The sequence below is a fragment of the Lissotriton helveticus genome, chromosome 5_1, assembly GCF_964261635.1.
Source record: "Lissotriton helveticus chromosome 5_1, aLisHel1.1, whole genome shotgun sequence".
NCBI classification, from domain to species: domain Eukaryota; kingdom Metazoa; phylum Chordata; class Amphibia; order Caudata; family Salamandridae; genus Lissotriton; species Lissotriton helveticus.
The window spans coordinates 2932612-2956088 of NC_136065.1; the positions used below are offsets into that span (position 1 = coordinate 2932612).

The window sequence follows — 23477 nt, forward strand, 5'->3', positions numbered from 1 at the left end:
CATGGACCCACGCGTGGGCACACAAACGAGGGCACACGTGTGGGCTCAAAAACGAGGGCACATGTGGGCTCAAAAACGAGGGCACATGCACGTGGGCTCACACACATGGGCATACATGTGGGCTCACATACATGGGCACTTGCGTGGACTCACAAACATGGCACACGTGTGGGCTCACAAACGAGGGCACACGTGTGGGCTCAAAAACGAGGGCACATGCATGTAGGCTCACACACATGAGCAGACACGTGGGCTCACACACATGGGCCACGCATGGGCACACAAACGAGGGCACACGTGTGGGCTCAAAAACAAGGGCACATGTACGTGGGCTCACACACCTGGGCTAACACACATGGGCACACACGTGGACTCACAAATATGGCACACGCGTGGGATCACACACCTGAGGCACATTAGAAGGCGCAGCTGGCACAGGTAAGAGCAGTGGGGCGGGGGAGTCGACAGATGACGGGATAGCAAAAATTTAATGAAAAAAAGTATAAAACCACTTACCTGGCACTCGCCGCATCGCCGAGCGCAAGTTAAGTGGTTTTATTTTTTTATTTAACTTTTCCTATCCTGTCATCTGTCGACTACCCCCTGCTGCCCCGAACCACCCCCCACGCTCTTACCGGTGCCAGCCACGCCTGCACTTGTGTGGGCTCACACACATGGGCACACAAGTGATCTCACACACATGGGCACACAAGTGATCTCACACACATGGGCACACAAGTGATCTCACACACATGGGCATTCGTGTGGGCTCACACACATGGGTACACGTGGGGGCTCACACACATGGGCACACACATGGGCTTACACTCATAGGCACATGTGTGGGTTCGCACACATAGGCACACACATGGGCACCATTGTAGCACATTTAATGAGGCAATAGAGGGATGATGAGGAGGTGAACTCTATTTGCCCGCAGCGCCCTCTTAGAGCCAGTCCAAAGGCACCGCAGCTTGTGAACAGAGGTAATCCCCTCGTAGCATGAATGCACACATGGCGCAGACTGACCGGTGTACCTTATCATGCATTAAAGGAAGGGTATGGTGAATTTGTATTATCAGCAAAAACCAATGAATGTTGCATAATAGCAGCAAACCGCATACATTTGTGAGATAAGAGGTCACTGAAAAACAGAAAAGGAGAGAGAGAGAGAGAGAGAGAAAGACAGAGGTCAGACATAGCTATCAAGAAAGAAAGATTGGGGGGAGGAGCCACGCTAGCAACCAAGATGGCCGCGTAGGCTCCCGGCTTCGCCGACCTCCGACTCCCGCCGGAATATCCTGTCATTTATCCTGTTCTTGAGCCCAGCCACCGTGTGTATGAACCTGCCGTGAGATTAATGGTGCTATCCCGAGATTTCTACCTGTTCGGCTGCCGAAGATATGCCGAGTGCAAGTTTGCGGCCTAGATCTGCCCAAAAGCCGGGGTCTCGAGTACTGGCCCATCCGGGTTTCAGTTCAACAACATCGGCTGTAGTAGTGTGATTGGGTCCAGTCTTACGGAGTAGGGAATTTTTTTTCTTTCGATTTCTCGGATTGAGGTGGACGATGTTTGGCTGCCTTGGTGAAAGTCGGAGGAGGGGTGACAGCCCAACGGTAGCAGCTGTGGGCGGGGGTCCTGCCCGGTGACTCGGTAAAGGGCCCGCTGGTGTTCGTTGGGTCCGGGTCTCCGCCTGCGGTGGCGGACCTAGGATATCATCGGACCAACTGATAAGTCTCCCTCTGCAGACGACCGTTCCCGACTCGCCCATCCCCCTCTGAGAGATCGACTCGATGGGGGAAGCAATCATGACTGTCACCGATCAAAGAGTAGTGGAACGGACCGGAAGTGACCCGTCGCTACGAACTGTGTTGGCAGCCATTGAGTCAATTCATGTGTACGTTGAAGGCCGCATTCAGACGATGGTGGCGCGTTTGTCTGAGATGGTACAAATTGGACCGGACCCTACTCCACTAAAAGAAACGGTGACGACCGAGACACCCAAGATGGCCACTCTGATGGACGAAGTAGACCCCGTACTGTATGAGGTGTCAGAGCCTTTGACCAGTGTTTTGGACGATGAGAACAAACTTGATGCCACCAATGGATTGTTAAGCCTACGATCGTTGCCGACTATGGAAGGACTAATTGATGTTCCCACTCCAGGGACTTTTGATGAGAACTTTTCCTGTAGCCGTAGTCAGTACACCTCGACTCTGAATCAAGAAGTATCCTACAGTTTGTTCAGCAGCTTGCATCCTTGCATAAAGACCACTCCATTGACGTCTATGGCGATCGCCCATAGAGCTTAGAACCGACTGGAGACTGCTTTGGTGAGAGGGTAACTGTCCTACACTTCCTCACTGCCCCTCTTTACCTCCTTAACAATGGAGAAATGTCACCCAAAGTGGGCCTGAATAGTCAAACACAACTTTCTAAAGGTTTTGCAACCTATACGGTTATCAGTGCTTGTTTGATGTTAACTGCGATTTACGTTTTACTCAAAGATCTATTTCCCCAGAACCCTCCGCCCAATTGTGTTCATTGTGGTTACTATGTAACTACAAAAGGTATCCGGGGTCTACAGACAAAAACTACGGATCATACTATAGAAACAGCAAATGAAAAAGTTAGTGACAAAATAAGGTAATGTGACTATGTGCTATTCTGCAGCAAATTCCCATATTTGGAGAAAGTGCCTATCAGTTCCCACCTGGTTGCGCCCTACATCATTTGGGCTCTCCTTCCCCAGGAGAAAGTGCAGTTTGTCTATCAGTGTGATGTTGATAGAACAACTGTAGGAGAGTAGGGTCTGCTATCCTATGGTCACCCCAAATTTTTGCTTTTTGCTTCACTGGTTTTCGACTACTGAGGCTGTGGGCCTGCTGATCAGACCCCCAGCCTGCTGTTCTCTCACTAAATTACTGATACATGTGCTATAGGCACATACCACAATTGGAAATGGACTCCTTGTCAGCCCCTGTCTAATGCACTATAGGTGCCCAGGGCATAGGGGCCACCAAGGCCTACCAGGGGCTGCAGCATATCTTTTGCCACCCCTGGCTGGTTCTTAAATTGACACAACTGGCTGATCACTCAGCTGGGGTAAGGTGGTGTAGTCACCCCTTACTTAGATATAGTATACCAATATCTAAACCTATATCTGGACACATATAAACCTGTGAGCCACTCCTATGGAAGGCCTCATTAATCCTGGAGGCAGAGTGCGTGGTTTCATGTGAGATGGAGCTCTAGCATGAGCTGAGCCTGTCTGCAGCTGTCGGGAACAACTCCCTAAGCTGTTTCAGGATAATGCCATACCATATACTCTTAAGTGCCTTATAATCCTCGCGGTTATATAGCAACTTTGGTTTGGCTTTATCAAAACATGTCGTGTAAGGTGTCATACGATTTGGAATACTATCCCCTCGCCAGTTCTGGCGACGGGGATAGCATTCCACCCCTCTAGAGGGGTAAGACATGTTACTTTACTTAAATGCGGTTCATTTCTAAAAGGACCTTAGATCCACAAAATGGATGCCTCTGCCACAGACAAGAGTCTGACCCCCTGAAGCTGACCGAAACTCAGCCAAATGGGGCCTGGACAAAGGGTTTCCTGTCGCAGGGGGGTGTTACCACCCTCCAGACAGGAGATAGTGGATTGTAGCAGGGAGGTTTGAAAGAAACCAGACACTGCCTGGGGCGCACAAGGCTGCCCCTTGCATAATCTGGCCAAACCGGTTCTGGGGCACTCCAGCCCTCGTGCCAGGGCGGCCTGGATCAAAGGAAGGGGGTGTATCCACCCACTTCCTGGGTCCCACCCATAGGAGGGGACCTAGCAGGTAATCCAGCCCCCAAAATTAGTATAAGACTGGGAGCAGTGCCAATGCACTTCAGATTATCCTGAAGAAACATAAGAAACGAAATTCTGGACCCTTCGACATCCTACTCGACGTAGAAGCCCGTAGAATCTCCCTTGTGGTCAAGGAGTGACCACCCTGTGCAAACAGGCACCATCCAGCCATCGACGTCTGCTTTGTCGCAGTTCCCGCCGGAACTCGAGCGACAGAGATCGACGAGATCAAGCTTGCCTGCCTTCCAACAGCCCGATCCACAGTCCCTGCAGAGCTGAGACCCGTGGAGGTGACCGGAAGCGTGGGGCACGCCATCTTGAATTGACCACGAGATGCTGACCGTGCAGCGCACGAGTGACCCTCGGAGCTGTACACCGGGGTTTGAGAAGCCCCAACCCTGAGCCACTCTTGCACCGAAGTTCAGCCCCCCACACTCGACGAGTGCTGCGTGGGGCCCTTCTGCTTCATTTGGCTCAACACGTTGGCCCGGTCACTTGCCAGCCGGCTAGTGGCCCCTGTACCGACGAACTTTGAAATTCGACCTGTGAATCTGGTTGCTCCAGATCTGCACCAGCTCCCCTGAAAAGGAGCCCCCACTCTGACCCTCCTGGTTCGAGTGAGAAGCAATCTCCCGGTTCCGCGTGGATTGCTCTTGCCAAGTGTTGTTTGCTCCAAACTTGAAGCCGACTGCGCCGACGGTGAGAGCCCTCGTGGGACAGATCGTGACCCGCTCCTGGACGTCGCAGATGCCCCAGAGCCCACGTGACAGCGGAGAGAAGCTCCTCGACGACCACCTGATTGCGCCCGACATTGCCTGGTTCCGTCCTGGTTCCACCCTGGTCACTGCTGAGTGACCCAGACTCTGTCCCCTCTGCTTTCAGGTACTTTTCGACTCGAGTCCACCCTTGGACTCCACCGGACACTTCTCTTTCACCCCGCCTGCAGCCCTTTCAGCTTCAAGCACCAAGAGCCTGCGTGACGAAACCCGACTCAACTTCGACCCTGTGCACCCGCTTCCTGTGGGTGAGGTAACTTTGCTCCGCCGGTGTTCCCACACTGGTACACATCTCTAGGGTCTGTGTCTTAAGCTTTGTTCCTCTAGGTTCAGCGGAAGTGTCCTTAAACGTTAACTTTACAACTTTTACGCACCATTGGTTAACATTGGTGCATGCGTGCGCTTTCCGCACTGCTCCCGAATCCCGTGGGCCTCTCCCGACTTCAGCATTGCTTGTCCCGACTGCTCCCAGCGATTCCCTAGGCCCTAGGCCTAACCACTGTTCGATTGGTATCTCTTATACCACTTGTTTAGTATATGGTTTGAGTGGCCCCCGCCCTCATCCATAATTGTGCAACTTTGTATGTTTAAACTGTGCTTTTGATTTAACGCTTGTGCCCCTTTATTCATAAAGAATACTGGGGATTGTTTTTAGTAATAAATACATATATTTTTATAATATATACTTGTGTGGTGTCCTTTCATTTGATATTACAGGATTGTATGTGGTAAAACAGCTCGCTTAACACGACCTCTTAAGTTAAGCCTTTAGGCTGCTTAGTCCATGCTACCCCTAGGATAGCTTGTCTAACAAGGTTGACTTACAACCTGACACCATAAGGGATTGTTTGGTCTGATAATAGGTGGTTCCAGAATTGGAAACATCACCTATCAGGCCAACTTCTCACAACAACTTAAGAAAAAATCAAAAGTTATACTGGTAGGACTGGTAGATTGTCTGTCGTGGGTAACTGAATCACAGTGCCAAATTAAATATGTGGAAAATGGTGCAATGTTAAAATTAGGTAGTTATTGAGTGGATAGAGCAAATATTTTAATAGATTCCCTCAAAACTGCCAATATTAAAATGTGAAAAAGCAAACAGATTTAACATAATATCTGTTGGTCAGTAGGGTCTTCTGGTGACTAAACATTCATAAAAATACGATCTGTTTGTAGAAATTGTTTTTGGATTTCTTTTGTGTTGTGTGACTTTCTTATTTCGTTGATTTGTTTCTTCTAAACGCTTTACACGTGTTCCTTTGTCTAAGCCTGGCTGCTCGAAGCAACAGCTGCTCAGGGTTGAGCTAGGGTTGCAGAAACGAGGCTGACTGGACCCAGAGAGTGAGTGTATTCCACAGTGAGGTCACACAACCACACCATATAATACACCACTTTCCTCACCGCCACCAAGTGCCGGGTAAGTCCGTGGGAGGCTCACCCAGGACAAGGACCTGTGTTTATCTGAAATAAGCTTTAGACAACTGGCAGCCGTCCAGGCAGCCTCACTGAACAGGAAGGAAATTGAGATGGAATCAGGAGAGTAAAGTGAGAATTCACATCTGCCAGAGCGGCCACGAAGGGACCGAAGAGGGCAGGACTCAATCGCGAGCTTTATGATACGGCGTCCATTACGGATGACGCAAATGTGGAAGAACCTGCCCCACAGGCTGTTCATGATGTGTACGCAGGCACACTGAACCACCGAGCCATAGGTTTACTGGAAATATCAGGATTTCTTCCTAACTGAGCCACTGAATTTGACATTCATACTGGTTTCGAAGCACACGCGCAGATCAGGCCATAATATGTGGTACATGTAAAGCTGATTTACATGACTGTGTTTTTGTATCTGTGATATTTATAGATTATTCTGCTATTTCTGTCATGTGCAAACACAATTTGAGTTGGAAGGTTTAACCAATTACCATCCCATCCTGAGCTACAATTCTGTGTGGAAATTACACAGATTGTCGTAAAACACAACCCAGGAATGCCAAGGTCGTGCACTGTGAAGAGGTGCAGCACCTCGGTCAGTTTTTAGTTGATTGGCAGCTGTCGTCAGGGTGGGGTGCAAGTGAACTCACAGACTGTGGGCGTTACTAATGATTTAGGTCTGAGATCACCTCTCTCGCCCCAAGACTAGTAGAGCTTTCAGAAATCTCCCATGTGTTAACACACATGCTGCTGTAAGATCTTTAGACCCAGTTCCAGACTTGCTTCTCCAAATTCCCTAAAAATGTGGGCTTTGCAAAGCAGAATTTAAATATTCCAAAACAAAAACCTAGTTTTACCCAGGGGTGGAAGCAGCGTTGCTTTCGCTGGACACCCGTATGGCGTTTGATAGTATAGAGTGGCATTATCTATTAGAAGTCCTGAGGGGGTTTGGTTTCGGCCCTCAATTCCATTCATGGATCAAGCTGATGTATACGCAGCCACTGGCCAGAGTTTGAGTTAATGGTCGGTGTCCCGTTCTTTTGCTCTTCGGAAGGGATACGAGACAAGGGTGCCCTTTATCACGGATCTTATTTGCACTGGTGCTGGAACCACTCGCGGTTTGGGTCCGGGGGTACCCGGTAATATCGTGCATATGCGGCGGAGATCAGTATGAAGAGAGGATATCATTATATGCGGGCGATGTTCTCTTATATGCAATGAGACCACGGTTCACAATCAACCCGCTGCTTCAGATTTTTAAGCTTTTTGAAGGATACTCTGGATACCAGATCAACGGGGATAAGTCTCTCCTACATATGTTGTCGAGTGGGCAAACCCCCATTATTGGGAGCAGACTCCAAGCTACAGATTAAAGATAGTTTTAAATATCTGGGCATACAGATAGGGAAAACAGACTCAGAGTTTTTGGCAGGGAACCTAAAGCCGCAGTTGGAACGTTTAAGGAGAGATGTAACCCACTGGAGGACGCTACCGATATCCCGTATGGGGAGAGCAGTCCTCTTCAAAATGATGTCACTGCCACGATTACTATACATTATACAAAATACCCCTTGCCCCATACCAGACAAATTCTTTAAAGATGTGGATAGCGAGATGAGAACGTTGCTGTGGGATGGCGGGGTGCACGGATGGCTCTGGCCAAACCACAGAAGGGGGTATATGAGGGAGCTTTGGCCATCCCAGATCTTCAAAAGTACTACTGGGCCCCGCACCTAATGGTCATTAATGATTGGGCATTTGCAGATAGGAATGACCCGGTGTGTAGGGTGGATCATTGGTCTATGGGGACCAACGGCTACTTGGGGGCACTGTATGGCCGAGTGAGAACGGGAAACACACCCCCACATACTCAGATAGTATTGACCGTGTGGTCAAAGACCAATAGGTTTTTGTGTTGGACCAACCAGCCAACAGAGCAGACTCCCTTGTGGAACAGCGAAATGCTCCGGGATGCAGGTAGGCTGCAGAGCTTATCGAATTGGAAATTAATAGATATTTTACGCCTAGGGGACGTGTGGAAAAGGCTGTGATTACGTTTTCAGAGCTACAGAAAGAATATCAATTGGTGCCCACAGAACACTACAGATATCTGCAACTGAGGCATGCGCTGGGCGGGCACCTCAAAGATGAGGATCAGATCCCCGAATATTGTCCACTAGAGGACAGGTTACTATAAGACCCCATTCTGGAGAAGGCTCTCTGATGCACATACAAGAAGATAATAAATAATTCCCCAGACCTACTCATAAAGCTATGGGAGGCCTGGGAATCCGATGTGGGCCTGTTAGAAGATGATGATGGGGCGGAGGCGGTGCAGAGTCCTAGGGAGGTGGCGATCTGGGCACGATTCAGACTGGTCCAACTGAGAATCCTGCATAAGTCATATTATACCAGCACACTCATGTTCAAGCTGGGACGTATACTAACAGGAATGTCAGAGGGGGTGCACTCAGAGGGGTACATTCTTTCATATCCTGTGAGAATGCCCAATAATATAGAAATATTGGAGGAAGGTGGCTCAGATTATGTCAGAAGTGATTGAGCAAGAAGTCTCCTGGACGCCAGGTGGCACATGCTATGCGCCTCCGGGGGAACAGAATTGGTTCAAATATCATAGAATGTGGCTACAGGTGACGGCAATGGTGGCAAAAAGAAATGTTGCAGGGGCATGGGGGGCACTTCAACCGCTGAAAGTGTCACAATGGAAGAGAGATTTGGACTGGTGCTGTGCAGCAGAAAAGACAATCTATGAGAGCCGGGACTGCCCCAAAAAATGGGAGAATGTCTGGCAACGATGGGAAGATTTTAGGGGGAATGGGGGGATATCTGGTATTTAGAAGGGAAGGAGTTGGTGGGTGGCTGGGATCATCTAGGAAGAATTCAATTGTGTAATGATTATTCCTGCATGTCCATAAGCTGCAAGTTGTGAACGTCAATGAGAAACTTGTATTATAAATTGTGCCTATGTAATGTATATGGATGCTGACACTTGTATAATAAAAAGAAGTTTAAAAAAAACACCCAAAAAAACTCGTTTTAACAATTTTCTTGAGGCTCCAATTTGATTCACCCAAACTAAAACCTCTGTACAATCTATCTTTAAACTCCTTCTTCACACTTGTAGATCAGCAGCGAAACACAATATAGGGCTGCGAATACTCACCAGATGGAGAATCTTGGGCCCTTTTGTATCACTACTTCACGCAGCACAACGCATCAAGCCACCTTGCTGCATGAAAGGGAGGGGGCAGGGATGCGGCGTACTGGACAATATGCGCCGCAGTCCGCTCTCTCCTTGCGCTGGTGCACAAACTGCTGCCTAGTGCCGAGGCAGGCACCCTTGCACCATGGTAGAAGCCTGCCTTCTCTACAGCCAGCTGTGCTGATGTGGGAGCCCCTCGGGAATGCTATAATGTATTCCACCCACACTTCATCCACTTCTGGGGGAGAACTGAGTTGACTCATTGTCAGTGAAATTGCTCCCCCTCCCTCGCAGCTCCACCATTAAGTGAGGCCTGCCCCCGCACTCTCGAGTGTTTGGTGCTCGAGGCCCTCCTCCACCCACAGTGGACCTCTATCTCCTTTCTATAGCTCAGTTTTTCACGTGTTTTTCACATGTTTTTTCACTTGTTTTTCTACCCTCTTTTTCTTCTCCTTTCTGCACTTTTCTTCATTTCTGCTCCTTTCTGCTCTATTTCCTTTTTCCTTTACTCCTCCTTTTCCATCCTTTCCTGTCCGCTTTCCCTGCAGCTGCTGCACCCGCGGCCCCCCCAGCGCGACCTCCCCAATTCAGCTCCCCTCCCCGCTCCCGCCTTCCAGCTGTCCAGTCCTCCCCAACCCCTACCTAATGGCGGCCGCGCGCAATTGGCGCGCCAGAGGCTAGCCCGTCTGCAACCCGACCACAACCATACCAGGAACCCTGGACCTCCACACCGCCAACGCTATGACCCAGCAGCACTCCACGCACTCAACCCAGGCCGCAACAACAACTGCAGGCTAGCCTCACCAGCCGACACCAACGGACCCTTCAGCTGTCACCGCTGCTGACAAACCTACAGCACCGCTTGGAACACAGACCCAGCACAACCCAACCGCAAGAACACACACGTACCGAAGACCTCGCAATGCATCCTACTCAAATGTCTGATCCCTCAACAAACACGCCACCAAAATCTGGGACCTCCTCGACACCACCACCCCGGATGTAGCGTTCTTCACTGAAACCTGGACCAACACCAACTCAGGACCGGACATCGCCATCGCCATACCCCAAGGATACAAGATCTCCAGGAAGGACCACCCCACCCGCCCGGTAGGAGGAATCGTCATCGTCCACAAATCCACCGTCCACTTGAGCACACTCCCTGACGAAACCACACACCTTCACTTCAAGATACTGGCCAGCCCTAACTCCACCCTCCGAGGAACCCTCATCTACTGACCCCCTAGACCCAGCTGACTTCTCGTCAACTCTATCATGGACATCATCTCCGCATGCCATCGCATCCACCAACTACACCCTGCTGGGAGACCTCAACTTCCACCTCGACAACCAACTGGACCCCAACACCACATCCCTCCTGGACAACCTCCACAACATTAGACTCCGCCAAATCGTGACCGAACCAACGCACTCTGCAGGACACGCTCTCGACCCCCTCTTCACAACAGGAAACTCCATCACCTTCAGCCACACCACCGAACTCCCATGGACTGACCACCTATGCGTCCACTTCACCTTCAGAACACCCACCATCCACAGACACCAGCAAATGCTCCCACGACAAAACTGGACCAGAATCATTGACGACCAGCTCACCTCCTCACTCAGCAACTCCACCCCAACCACCGTGGGAAATGACTACCCCATCACCGCAGCCCGAACCCTGCACAGATAGATCTCTGACAGTGCGAACACCATAGCCCACCTCAAGAAAAACAACAGCACCCAAGCCAAGAAAACCAGATGGTTTACCACCAAACTTCGAGAGTCCAGATGCACTTGCCGCCGCCTCGAAAAGGCCTGGAGGAACACCAAATCCACAGAAGCACACAACAACTTCAGAGCCGCTACCAACGCCCACCACCTACTCATCAGAAAAACAAGGAAAAAAATGACAGAATCTCCACACACGCACACAACAGCAAATAACTCTTCAACATCATCAAGGAGTTTGCCAAACCCACCAGCGAATCAATGGATATTCCTCCCTCACAAGACCTCTGCGACAAACTCAGCACCTTCTTTCACCACAAAATCAAGAGCATCTACGACAACTTTGACGAAGACAACCAACACAGTGAACCCCCGCCAACCACCCCAACACCCTGAAGTCAGCGATTGACAACTGGACAGCACTCACCACTGAAGACACAATGAAGTCAATCCACTCTGGGGCCCCCACAGACCCCTGACCCCACCATATCGTCAACAGAGCCGCTGACACAACCGCACCCATACTCCACCACACCATCAACCACTCCCTGGCAACCGCCTCATTCCCTGACAACTGGAAACACGCCGAGATCAACCCCCTCCTGAAGAAATCCTTGGCGGACCCCACTGACCAAAAAAACTACAGACCCATCTCCCTGCTCCCGTTCCCAGCGAATGTCCTTGAGAAAGACATCAACAGCCAACTCGCCACATTCATCCTAATCCGGCTTCAGAAAAAAACACAGTACGGAAACTGCCCTCCTCGCTGCTACAGACGACATCCACACCCTACTGGACAAAGGACAAATAGTAGCCCTCATCCTCCTCGACCTCTCAGCGGCGTTCATAACAGTCTCTCACTGCACCCTAACGCCGCCGCAAGACTGGTCCTCAACCTGCCAAGACACTGCCCCATCTCCCAGCACCTGCGCACACTACACTGGCTCCCCATCGAGGCCAGAGTCACCTTCACGATGGTCACCCACGCACACAAGGCCCTCCACGACACCGGACCAGCATACTTGAACAGCCGACTAAATTTCCATGCACCCCGAAGGACCCTACGATCAGCCCAGCTCTCCTATGCCACGGTCCCCCGCACCAGAAAGACCAGATCGGGAGGCCGTTCCTTCTTCCTCACGGCCAGAGCCTGGAACGCCCTGCCGCTCCACCTCCGAGCGACAACATCGCTTCCGATCTTCGAAAAAGACTTCAAAACCTGGCTAATCGACAGACCCCCCCCCCTCCTTGATGGACTGGAACCTGCACCGCCCACCCTACCCCCAGCGCCTTGAGACCGTTACGGGTGAGTAGTCACACTTAACAAATGGCTGATTGAGTGATTGACATTGCTGTTGTTGAGTGCCACTTACTCTGTGGGGGACCTCAGAATACTGCCCTGTAACCTCGGACTGTCCTAGGACCCCAAGGCTGGGACTCATTGATATTTGTCTGACGGCCTTTGGGGGACACCACTGGCGGCTGCAGTTTGAGACCCCTCTACTCACCTGGCCATGGAGAATATGGACATGAAGAAGATGGCGGCAAAGAAGTCGGCCTCTCTGTACTTGGAGCCCAGAATGTCGATGACTCTGCCGGTGTAGTACGGGAGGAACATCTCACCTGGACAAGAGAGAGAGGAGAGAGGGTGAGTGATACAGACTGAGCACTCTCAGCTCCGGCCACTGAACTACACTGTGCAAGAAGCAAATAACACACAACTTACTCACTCCTTCTGACCCATCGAGATAGGTGAATACTTACATGAGAATGTGTGTCTCTCATCCTATGAGCACCTCGTGACAGGGGGTATCTGCTTCCAGATGGAGGGGTAAAGGGGTCACTGCTCACTCTCTGTTGGAATCATCAACCATAGAGCTGCAGCCATCTGGAGTGGCGAGGTGCTAAGTCTCACACTATCTGAGCTCAGCAAGCTGAGCAGTGGGGCTGTGTCTCACACCATGAGGGCTTCTTGGCACTGCTTAGAACTGAGGCCAGCTGCAGGGGTGAAGAGATGATTGTCACCCCTTGTGACAGATGAGGGGGGTCGAGCCAAGAGCTGCATCTCACACTCCTCAACTATCATTGCTCGTCCTTCTTGCCTCTTCCATCCTAGCTGTTAAAGTGCTAATGTTTATATGTTTATTTGGGATGTTTATAGAGCACTAGCAAGACGATTGATCACCAGAGCACCTTACCCTGGGCAGGCAGGTGACAAACAAAGAGCCAGACAAGAGAACAAAAAAAGCAACAGCTGGTGCTCTGCCTACATACGGGTCACAGCGAGTCACAATGTGGAATCTGAAAGACATCAAGGCCACAAGTTCATCATCTGAGGAGACCTAAGCTCAGTTCAGAAGAAAGAGGAATGAGATCCAGAGCAATGAACATCCCAAAGGTCGTGGGGTGAAGAGATCCTAAACCCGTGAGGTAGGGAGGTACAGACCCTGCAGGTATTTAGAAAGAAGAGCGTATGTCACTCATACAGGGCCACTGAAAATGGAAGATGTTCACAAGACGGTTCAAATGACACAAGATCAATCAAGTGACACAAGGATGGAAGACAGGAACTAGAGGTTGAGGAGGAAAAGTTGTAGTTCCTTTTTGAAGACTCACAGACAGGAGGTGGTGCGAACGTCAGGGGGTGAGGTGCAGATGTAGGGGTGGCACTCACAGTCTGCAGAGTTGTGTTCTGTGGTGAAAGCTGGTGTTTCTAGTGATAAAGCATCAGAACCGTGGAGATGACAGGGAACACTTTAAAGATGTAAATGTCAAATGTAAATGTCATGGTACTTATAGAGCGCACTGTCACCAGACGGTCACCTTGCGGTGTCGCCTATTCGGCTTCCTGGCGCTGATACTCATACCGCTGTGGCACCCCTCCTGGCTTTCCCTGTGAAGTGTCCACTCCTGGGCAGCCCCAGGGTGAAGCCAGGCATCCTTAGCGCTGTTGGGGCTGGTTTGGAGGCTAAGCAAGCTATTGCCCAGAGTTGCAGCGTGGGGCCCGTGATTAGAATAGGCACCGAGGCGAGAATTGTCAGGTCCGAGGAAATTGAGCCCGAGACCCTGCCGAGGCGAGAATCGAACCCTGGTCCCGGGCCAGAACTCTGCATCCGGGTCTGCCGCTCTAACAATTGAGCCACACTCCTCCACATTACCGGATGTGCTAGGCAGTTCCTGCATTCTGTTAATCTGTATTGTCAAGACATGGTCAATATCATTTTTGTGTTTTAAAAAGAAGAACTATACAGTTAGAATAGTGATTTAACTGTTTATGACTTTTCATCTTCCTAGGTATTACCCCTGAGGTTTAAGACATCAACATTATTAGACTTGGTAGGTGAAATAAGCACACAATAATAATTTTGAGTATAGAATATTTAGAGCCTTAGTACATTTGTTTATATGATCATCTTATGGTATTGTATATTTTATCTTCTAGGGGAACTTAATATATAATAATATCTACTCTTTCCTTAATAATTCTGTACCATGTTTACTGCCACAGAAGTTCAGGTAAATTTAGAAACAAACTTTATCAATATAAAAACAATAAGGCAAAGGTTAGAAACATTGAGAATAATCAGTGGCTTTTTTCTCTGTAAGTCGCCCTCCCATCAGTTCCCTTCCCAACACCCTTTCCCTCACCTGGCCACTTCAATAGTTTGAGCAATAAAAGCAAACTGACTTGAAGCTACCTGGAGGTGGAACATTCTGTCAACAAAGAGATCCCAAGGAATCGAGCGTGACAGTGTAATCATAACCCAATCTGGACAGAATCAAAGCCTAACTTCCTTCCTCCAGTGTGGTTCTGGAAAGACTTTTTTAATCCCTTTGGTAAGTCTGAACCGATGGTGCACATTTCTAGCCGTGTCATTGGTGCACATTTGTGAGAACTGAGTCAGCTATCGAGGATGAGGCCAAGAGATCCGGCACCATCAGTGACAGTCGGCAAAGAGTTGAGGTTAGCACTGGGTAGAGGACTTGTGTGAAGAGGCAAGTAGAAACGCAGGGCCTGATTCACATAGGGCATCGGCACTCGTGGTGAAGACACAGCAGTCGTGGGGGCGTCTCTGCACTCGTGGCAGAGGCCCTGCAGTTGTGGGTTCGTCTCTGCACTTGTGGAACATTCTGTCAACAAAGAGATCCTGAGGAATCGAGTGTGACAGAATAGGAAACCCATGGTATTAATACCTCCTGATCTCTTTGGTGTCAAAATGGCCTCTTTAGATGATATTTTGAAAGCCCTAGGTCAGATTCAGCGAGAATTTGCGGACTCTAAGGCCACCATAGCAGCACTTGCAGACAAGGTCACTCAGTTGCAACACAAAGTAGATATCAGAGGAACACCAGAGAAAACCCCATTTGATGTCCCCTTAGGAAAATATCCTAGTGTGGTGCACACAGCAGGTCAAGGAAGTACAGTTATACTAAATATCATAGTCACAGTACCACCACAAATCCCTTTGGCATCTGCAGAGCGGTACTCTGGGGATCCCGGTAAAACACAGATTTTCTTAACCCAGATTGAATTACATTTTACATGTAGACCTTCTTCATTTCCCGGTGCTCAATCACGAGTAGTGTTCTTGATTTCATATCTAGCTGGGGGCGCTGCTGATTGGGCTGTACCTCTATTTCGTGGTGACAACTCAATTTTGTGTAATTGGAAGTCTTTTGTAAAGGAATTTGAAAAGGTATTTGCTAGGGCTACTTCAGCGGACAAAGAATTATTGGAATTAAAGCAGGGTAATCGTGAATTAGTTACCTACTTAACACATTTGAACCATATAGTGGCTGAAACGGAATGGCCGGAAGAAAAAAGGGCAGCCATTTATTATCAAGGCCTTAAAGATGAGCTGAAGGACGTTCTAGCTCAAATCGATCCACAACCCCAAGATTGTACAGACTTAATTAATCTGACCCTTCATATAGACCATCGTATGATGAAAAGGAAAGGAGATCGTTGTCGTCCTGACCGGGGAATTCCACAGTTTGAACGTCCTAGAATTTTCCATAACACTAACACACAAAAAACTCAAAGCGAACCTATGGAAATAGGTACTGTACGATCTTACCTATCTAAAGAAGAGAAAGAAGCACGACTTAAAAATGAACAATGCTTGTATTGTGGCAAAAAAGGATATTTTGTTAAAGATTGTCTCATCAAACTAAAACCCCGAAGCCCACAAACAAAAACATTCAATACTATAGACTTCAAAATGGAAAACAAGTTAACTCAAAAGATGAAGAGGGGACTTTTTCGAGTGGTTGGCAAATCCCTTCAATAAGTTCAACCTTCCATGAACATGAAACACATTTAACCTTAAAAATGACATTAATAGTGTCCTTAGAACGTACACATACCATTACTGTGCTCAGAGACTCAGGAGCCACTGGCAACTTTGTAGACAATGCTTTAGCACAAACTTTGGATTTACCTCATCAAAAAAAGAAAAGACCAGAACTTGTGCAAACAGTGGGTGGGAGTGTTTGTCTTCCGGTCCAATGACCATGCAAACCAAGTGTTTTTACAATTTGACATTAGGGACAAAAGCCATACAGAACTCTTTCAGTTCAATCTCATTAGTGCCCCACAATATGGTTTTATACTTGGGATGCCTTGGCTTAAATTGCACAACCCTATTATAGACTTGGTGTCAAAACCTATCGTCAGTATGTCTCACTACTGTGAACTACACTGCTTTCAAACACAAATAGAATTTAGTCAACATTCAGTGGCAACCGCAGCAGAAATGGACGTCCAACTACCAGCACAATATCAATCATTTGGCGATGTCTTTAACTAAAAACAGCCAAATACTCTTCCTCCACATTGCCCTTATGACTGCCAAATTTATTTGCTCCCAGGATCTGTAATTCCTAATTGCCGAAAATATGCTCTGTCTGAAAAAGAAAACAATCATTTACGAGACTACTTAGATCCCTACCGATCGAATGGGTTTATAACTAAGGCCATCTAAATCCCCTGCAGCTTCCACATTATTTTTTGTGTCTAAAGCCAATGGGGAGTTGACCTCGTGCATTGATTACAGAGCACTAAATAAAATCACAATCAAAAACAAATACCCACTTCCTATAATCCCGGTATTATTAGATGAAGTTAAAGCTGCCTGTATCTAAACCAAATTGGATCTTAAGGGGGCATATCACCTAGTCACAATGTGTGCTGGTGATCAATGGAAATCTGCTTTTAAAACCAGGTACGGTCTTTTTTAATATATGATTATGCCATTTGGACTTTGCAACGCTCCAGCAGCTTTTCAATTTTTTCTCAATGACATCTTGCGAGAATTCCTGGACAAATTTGTTATCGTCTACATTGATAATATTTTGATTTATTGTGAATCAGAAAGTATGCACAAAAAACATGTTACAATAATACTAACTATGCTTCAAAATCATGGACTTTACTGTAAATTAAGTAATTGTGATTTTCATGTCACAAAAGTCGAAATTCTTGGACTGTGTGGCCTCCGCCACAAGTACAGAGGCCCTTTGTGAATCAGGGCCTTGGCCATATTTGTGTTAAATTTGAGGTGTATCCAAGGCTGTGTTTTGCCCAGAGTAAAGAGACATCATCCTGAGAATAAACCTTCAGATATACCTGGATGTCTTCAGCCTACAGAGAGTACAAAATACTTGTATTATTTATAAAATTACTCAGTCTTTTGGATAGATATTCAACAGCGATGGGATAATGTGGAATGCCTCGAGAAACAGAAACAGTTTGGAAATGAGGTGCCAACTTCAGACATGATTGGATGGCTAGGTTGGGTTTGAACCAATTCCAAAGTTGTTTTTCGAGCCCGCAATGCTCATAATGTTGTACCCAACATAGAGAAGGTTTCCAAGCTGGAAGTTCCTTATAAAAACGGGAGTGAAAGATCACCCATGCATTATTATTTTCCATCGTTAATTGCATCTGGTGGATTCGGAAAGCAGGTAGAAAGTTCTTTTACAATCTACAATCAATGTACACAGGACAATGGACACAGAGTCATATTCCTGGTTGATATCAGATGCAAACAAGCAGGACCTGAGCAAGCGGTACTAGCACACACATAGCCTTTGACAATTTATGTCACTTCGGAGTTTATGTCATATAAATCAACAGACACAAACTTTCCCTGGGTGTTACACCACAGACATGAAGCAAGATTGTGGTCTTATAATCTTAAAAACATAATTTTTACTGACTCACTGATACTTCTCAGAAAAAAGGGAATGTTGACTGCTATGGAAACAAAGAAAGGGGGTGGGGTAAAGTTGTGCATCAGACATGTTCCTGTTCCCCTTATGCTTGTGAACACCCCATATGTTCTACTGTGGTACGTTATGGGCATTCCTTAATCGCAGAATTCACCGTCGCCCTGCCTCTTGGGGGTACATGAGGAGAAGACACCCACTCCCACTTTGAGAAGGTGAACTTAATAAAAACCTATTTTAGCACTACCCAAAGCTAGGTGGTCAGCTTGATGTTCTATAAACAGAGGCCAAGAACTCCACAGATGGGCAGCTTGCACCGAGAATGCTTAACACCGACAAACTCCTGACCCACGCATACAAGGCCCTACACAAGTGCGGACCCCTACTTCAACCCCCGCCTGAACTTCCATCAGCGTCACTGACACCTCTGCTCCATGTCCCTTTCTCTAACCCACACGCCCCTTATCGGATGTAGCAGATGCAGAGGTCGCTCCTTCTCCTACCTAACAGTGAAGACATAGAACGAGCTGCCCTTTCATCTACGGACCTCCCCGTCTCTTTCAGAGTTCTGAACGTCCCTGAAGACCTGGCTATTCAGCTAATCAACTGGACCCTGTCAGTGCCTCGATAGCCTCAAGGGTGACAAGAAGTGCTCTGCAAATCTACTGATTGCTTGATTGAAGCAGGTGTAAAGAGCTCAGATATGGCTCCAGTTTTTAAAACACAATTTCCGTCTTGTGAAAATAAGGGATGTAGAGCTCACATGATGACACAGAGGACTTAAACCTATGTTTCTATGTCACTGGGAGCAATGACGAGAGCATAGGGCTCCCCTAGGAGGGGTCCTGGACTATACAAGCGGTATGTTAGTATTTGGAGCACTCCACATGCTGGTAACATCATCCATGCAAGCCAGAGTAAGGAAAGACACAGAGGAACTTGTACTCATTGCAGGGGTTTCAGAATCATTTCTTCGAGGATACACACAAGAGAGAACCCAACTTTGCCCAAAGAGTCTTGGTCGGCCATGACAGTTCTTCCTCTGGTCCGATGCCCAGATTCGTCAGTCTGTAAACTGTTAAAGGGAGGGCCAGTGTCAGACTAGCCTACAGGTCAATTAGGCAGTGATGATGGGTTAGTCTGAGACGTCACAGTGTTGGCTGTGTTTTTGGATGTTTGTGGGCCTGTTTTATGGTCTGCTGGGCTGGTTTATATTATAACAAACATGCCTGCCGCAAGCTCTAATCCATGCAGTCAGCCGTACATTGTGAAACACTTATACAGCGTATATTCACAAGTTCAAACCTGCCCCAATTTACAAACATGGACCACGTTTTTAGCTATCTAATTCAGTAATGGGGGCCACTTTTATTTTGGTTCCCAGCCAGTGGTGTAGCAACGGGGGGAGGTTCGCCCCCGCAACACTTTTTGGGGGGTTCAAGAAAGAGGTTTTCTTTCTTTTTTTTTTATTTTCCCTGTCGTCTGTGGCCCTCCCCGGCCTCCCCGCTCTTATCTGCACTGGCGGCAAACTCAGGGACTGCCCCGGGCGCCAAAAGCTCTAGCCCTAGTTTCTGCCCCATTCCAACCCTAGGGAGAGGCCTTACTGATGGGTCTGTAGAGAGGGATTGTTTTACAGCACCTACTGGAAATATGTTACACGCAAACACATGCAGGCGTGCAACTAGAAACGCACATGCATTTGCACAAAGGCAGTCAATGAACAAATGGCGCACACATTTGCAAAAACACAGTGAGGCACTCAAATGCACTTGCACATGCACACACACACACATGCTTGCATACACATATACAACACACACATGCTTGCATACACACACACACTAGCACACACAAACACAATACACACACATGCATGTACTCACCAACAACAGCAAGCATCAGGAAGAGGAATGCCCCAGACAGGTAGGTCTTGTCCTCCTTGGAGTAGTGCCAGAGCTTGCTGAAGGCTGCCCAGGCCTTGAGACGTCCCTTCTCCTCAGAAGAGTCTCCTTTTCCATCCTTGTGAGACCGACAGGGCCACAGGAGCCCCCAGATCCAGCCGGCCACCCCTGAGGCGAGCACCATCCACAGAGAGAGATACACCCCGGAGTGCATCTCCACCGGCCCCCGGAAGGCGAGGAGCTTGGCGGTTTCATAGACAGGGGGTGTGAGGGAGGCCACCACAGGCCACAGTGAGATAGTCCTGGTGCTGAAGCTACCTCCGGCGAGGTCCAACTTTCCATGGAGTCTCCTAACTACACCGAGGAGCAGCAGGAGTTTGAGGAAAGCCAAGAGCCAGATGTAGCTGAGGAGCTCAAAGGGGTAAAGGGGCAGTAGGAGGCGAGTGACTGAGGCACTGAAGAGGACGTCACCAAGGATGAAGGCCAGGAGGAAGATGAGTCCACCCATGGTGAGGAGCAGCCAATGTCTTCAAAGCACTTGCAGAACAAAGTCCAAGGAACCTGGATGAGAGAAGAAATGTTAGAAAAGGTTTATACTTTATTACAAAACATCCTCAAAGTGAATGAACACTAAGGGCCTGATTTATATCTTGGTGGACGGGTTACTCAGTCACAACTGTCCCCTGAAATACAAATCCCATAGGATATAATGGAACTATATTTCGACGGACGATATATCCGTCACAGTTGTGATGGAGTAACCCGTCCGCCAATGTCTAAATCAGGCCCAGTCTCATGTAGGACTACAAAAGGGGGTGCAGTCGAGTAGTGGGTGTGCATTTTTTCAGAATTAGATGCACCTGCAGTTTCCACCATGCACGGTCGCCAACACTCACACCCTGCTGACTCGGAGGATGCCGCACCCACCCACCCACAAACTCTGTTTGAATCCTCCGAAATTAAAATTTTGCCCTTCATTTACTTATGATAGGTGACAGGCCATCACCCCTTCCACATCCTATGATCCTTTAGTTTCACCTGGCCAGAGTTCTTCCGAATAAGATGGCACTATCTGGCAGGAGATAGAAATGCCTCCCTATGACACCTAAGAGGGAATGCTGTCGCAGTAACTGCTTATCTACGCCGTAGATTGCGTGCACCTGGCAGGAGTGCCTATAATAGCAGTACCTGCTAGAGAAGGATGCTGGCATGTGGTGGCAATACCTGGCATATGGTCAGAATACCCATCTGACTACCTAAGTGGGCACATGATAGCAATAATGGGTATGTGTGGCCCTGGCCATGTGGTGTATCTGCCTGGCATTGGGTAGGCACGCCTATCTTGGCATGTGATAAGGGACATCTTAAGGATGTTGGGGCCCTGGTCCAAATGTATTTTGGGGCCCCTGTTCGGAACGGCTTTGAATTTATGATCCGGTTTGAGCTCTTTCAAGCTCTTTTTGGCCGGGTCACTGACAGTGCACAGACACACTGGTCCACATTCTAAATGTGTTTAAATCTAATATTCGGGGATAGTGATGTGTGTTTTCAATATTGGAAAATAGCAGCAGCTCACTAATCTTACTGCAAATAATATCCCATTTCTCATATGTGAGGCTGTGTCTTGATCTAAAAAAACTTATTTATGGACGCTGCATGAAACATAAACATAACATTTCTCTGCAAAATGTCTGTAATAGACTCTCACACAAAACCCACATTAAAATTACATTAAAGGAGAACAGCATTTAAAACAGTCAGTTTAAGAATGAATGAAGGTCACCTGGGCAAGACTCAGCAGAGCAGAGCTGGCACTATCAGGGCCCTGGGCCAGAACCCACTTTGCCCATGTCTTAAAACACCTCTACATATGATAGTAATAGACGCCATGTGAGGACTTGAACTGGCTGTTTGGCAGGACGGCTTATCTAGGCGTATGATAGCAACACTTGTCATGTTGAGACCTGGGTGAACGTTAGTGATATATGGCATAAGATAGGAGTATCTCAAGAGGTATGAGTGGTCTCAGGAGTGAGTATTCTGGGAGCAAAGTAGAACTGGCATGGCAATGTGTACGACAAGGCCGAGCACGGGTCTGTGAGGCACAACATGGACAGGAGGGTATGGGCTAGGCCGCTCTATATAAACTTGGGTGAGAGACGCTACAAAGCGGCCACTCTATTCCTTTTGCCGGACACGAGTCCTACTGTTTTTACGCAAAGTGTATTTACATGCTGCTTGGTCCTGAAGGAAGGGGCGGGGTTCATCACTGTGACTCTCGATTAATTGGCTTTCATATTCTAAACTGATTTAGTGTAGTTGGCGTACAATTTTCTTTCATATCACTGCAAGAATTTCATAGGTCAGTTCTAAATGTCTTACCTGAAGGACTGTTCTTGCCATTGTTTAAATCAGGTTTTGTTTCTCTGCTGTTATCTATTGTGTAGGAAGAATACATTTTTATGAAGTTTTTAAGGGGCTTGACCCCGTAATAAACTTATCTTGATGACGATGACCACAACAGGATGGTTGTATTTGGCCCTATGATGGTTGAACCTGGCCCTATGATGGTTGAACCTGGCCCTGTGATGGTTGAACCCGGCCCTATGATGGTTGAACTTGGCCCTGTGATGGTTGAACCCGGCCCTGTGATGGTTGAACTTGGCCCTGTGATGGTTGGACTTGGCCCTGTGATGGTTGAACCTGGCCCTATGATGGTTGGACTTGGCCCTGTGATGGTTGGACTTGGCCCTGTGATGGTTGAACCTGGCCCTATGATGGTTGAACCTGGCCCTATGATGGTTGAACTTGGCCCCATCATGATTGACCCTATGCTAGACAGACTTCCAGAGCTCACAGATTACTGTTGCTTTAGAGCTGCTCAAGAGACAAGCAGCCCTAAAGGCCCATCCACTGAGGGCCAGCATGTTGCGTCTCTAGGGGACGAGGCACCTCTCTCCAACATGTCGAAGAGTCAGACCAGACCCCCAGATACACAAGCACATGGTCTTTGCAGCGTCTTCCCCAGCTCTGGTACCTGACCACACATGGAGCTTGATACCACACGTCTTTAGTCCTCAGTGAGTAACTGCGAACTCAACGTTCTAAACATCAACTCTTCGCCACACCCGAACACTTATGCCATAGTTCAACGTAGTGCAACAGGAACCAAAAGGGCTCCTTCATCACTAACTCAGAAGACACTACAGTCCTGACAGCACGGTAAGTCATGATAAATGCCCTTCCTCGGAATTCTGTCACAGAGGTGGAAGGGAATTAAACTGGGAGAGAAGAGAAGAGAAGAGAAGAGAAGAGAAGAGAAG

General features: G+C 48.1%; 1 protein-coding gene across 1 annotated transcript in view; it reads right to left on the minus strand.

Annotated features, from left to right (window-relative positions):
* LOC144752882 (antigen peptide transporter 2-like) overlaps nt 1–20709 on the minus strand; it is a 104774-nt gene extending 84065 nt beyond the window's left edge. Inside the window, exons 1-2 of the mRNA XM_078640710.1 lie at nt 20137–20709; nt 12532–12646 (exon numbers count right to left, since the gene is read on the minus strand). Coding sequence (XP_078496836.1) covers nt 12532–12646; nt 20137–20662 — 641 coding nt within the window. The 5' untranslated portion in view covers nt 20663–20709. The remainder of the gene's footprint in view (nt 1–12531; nt 12647–20136) is intronic.
* Between the last annotated feature and the right edge of the window lie 2768 nt (nt 20710–23477).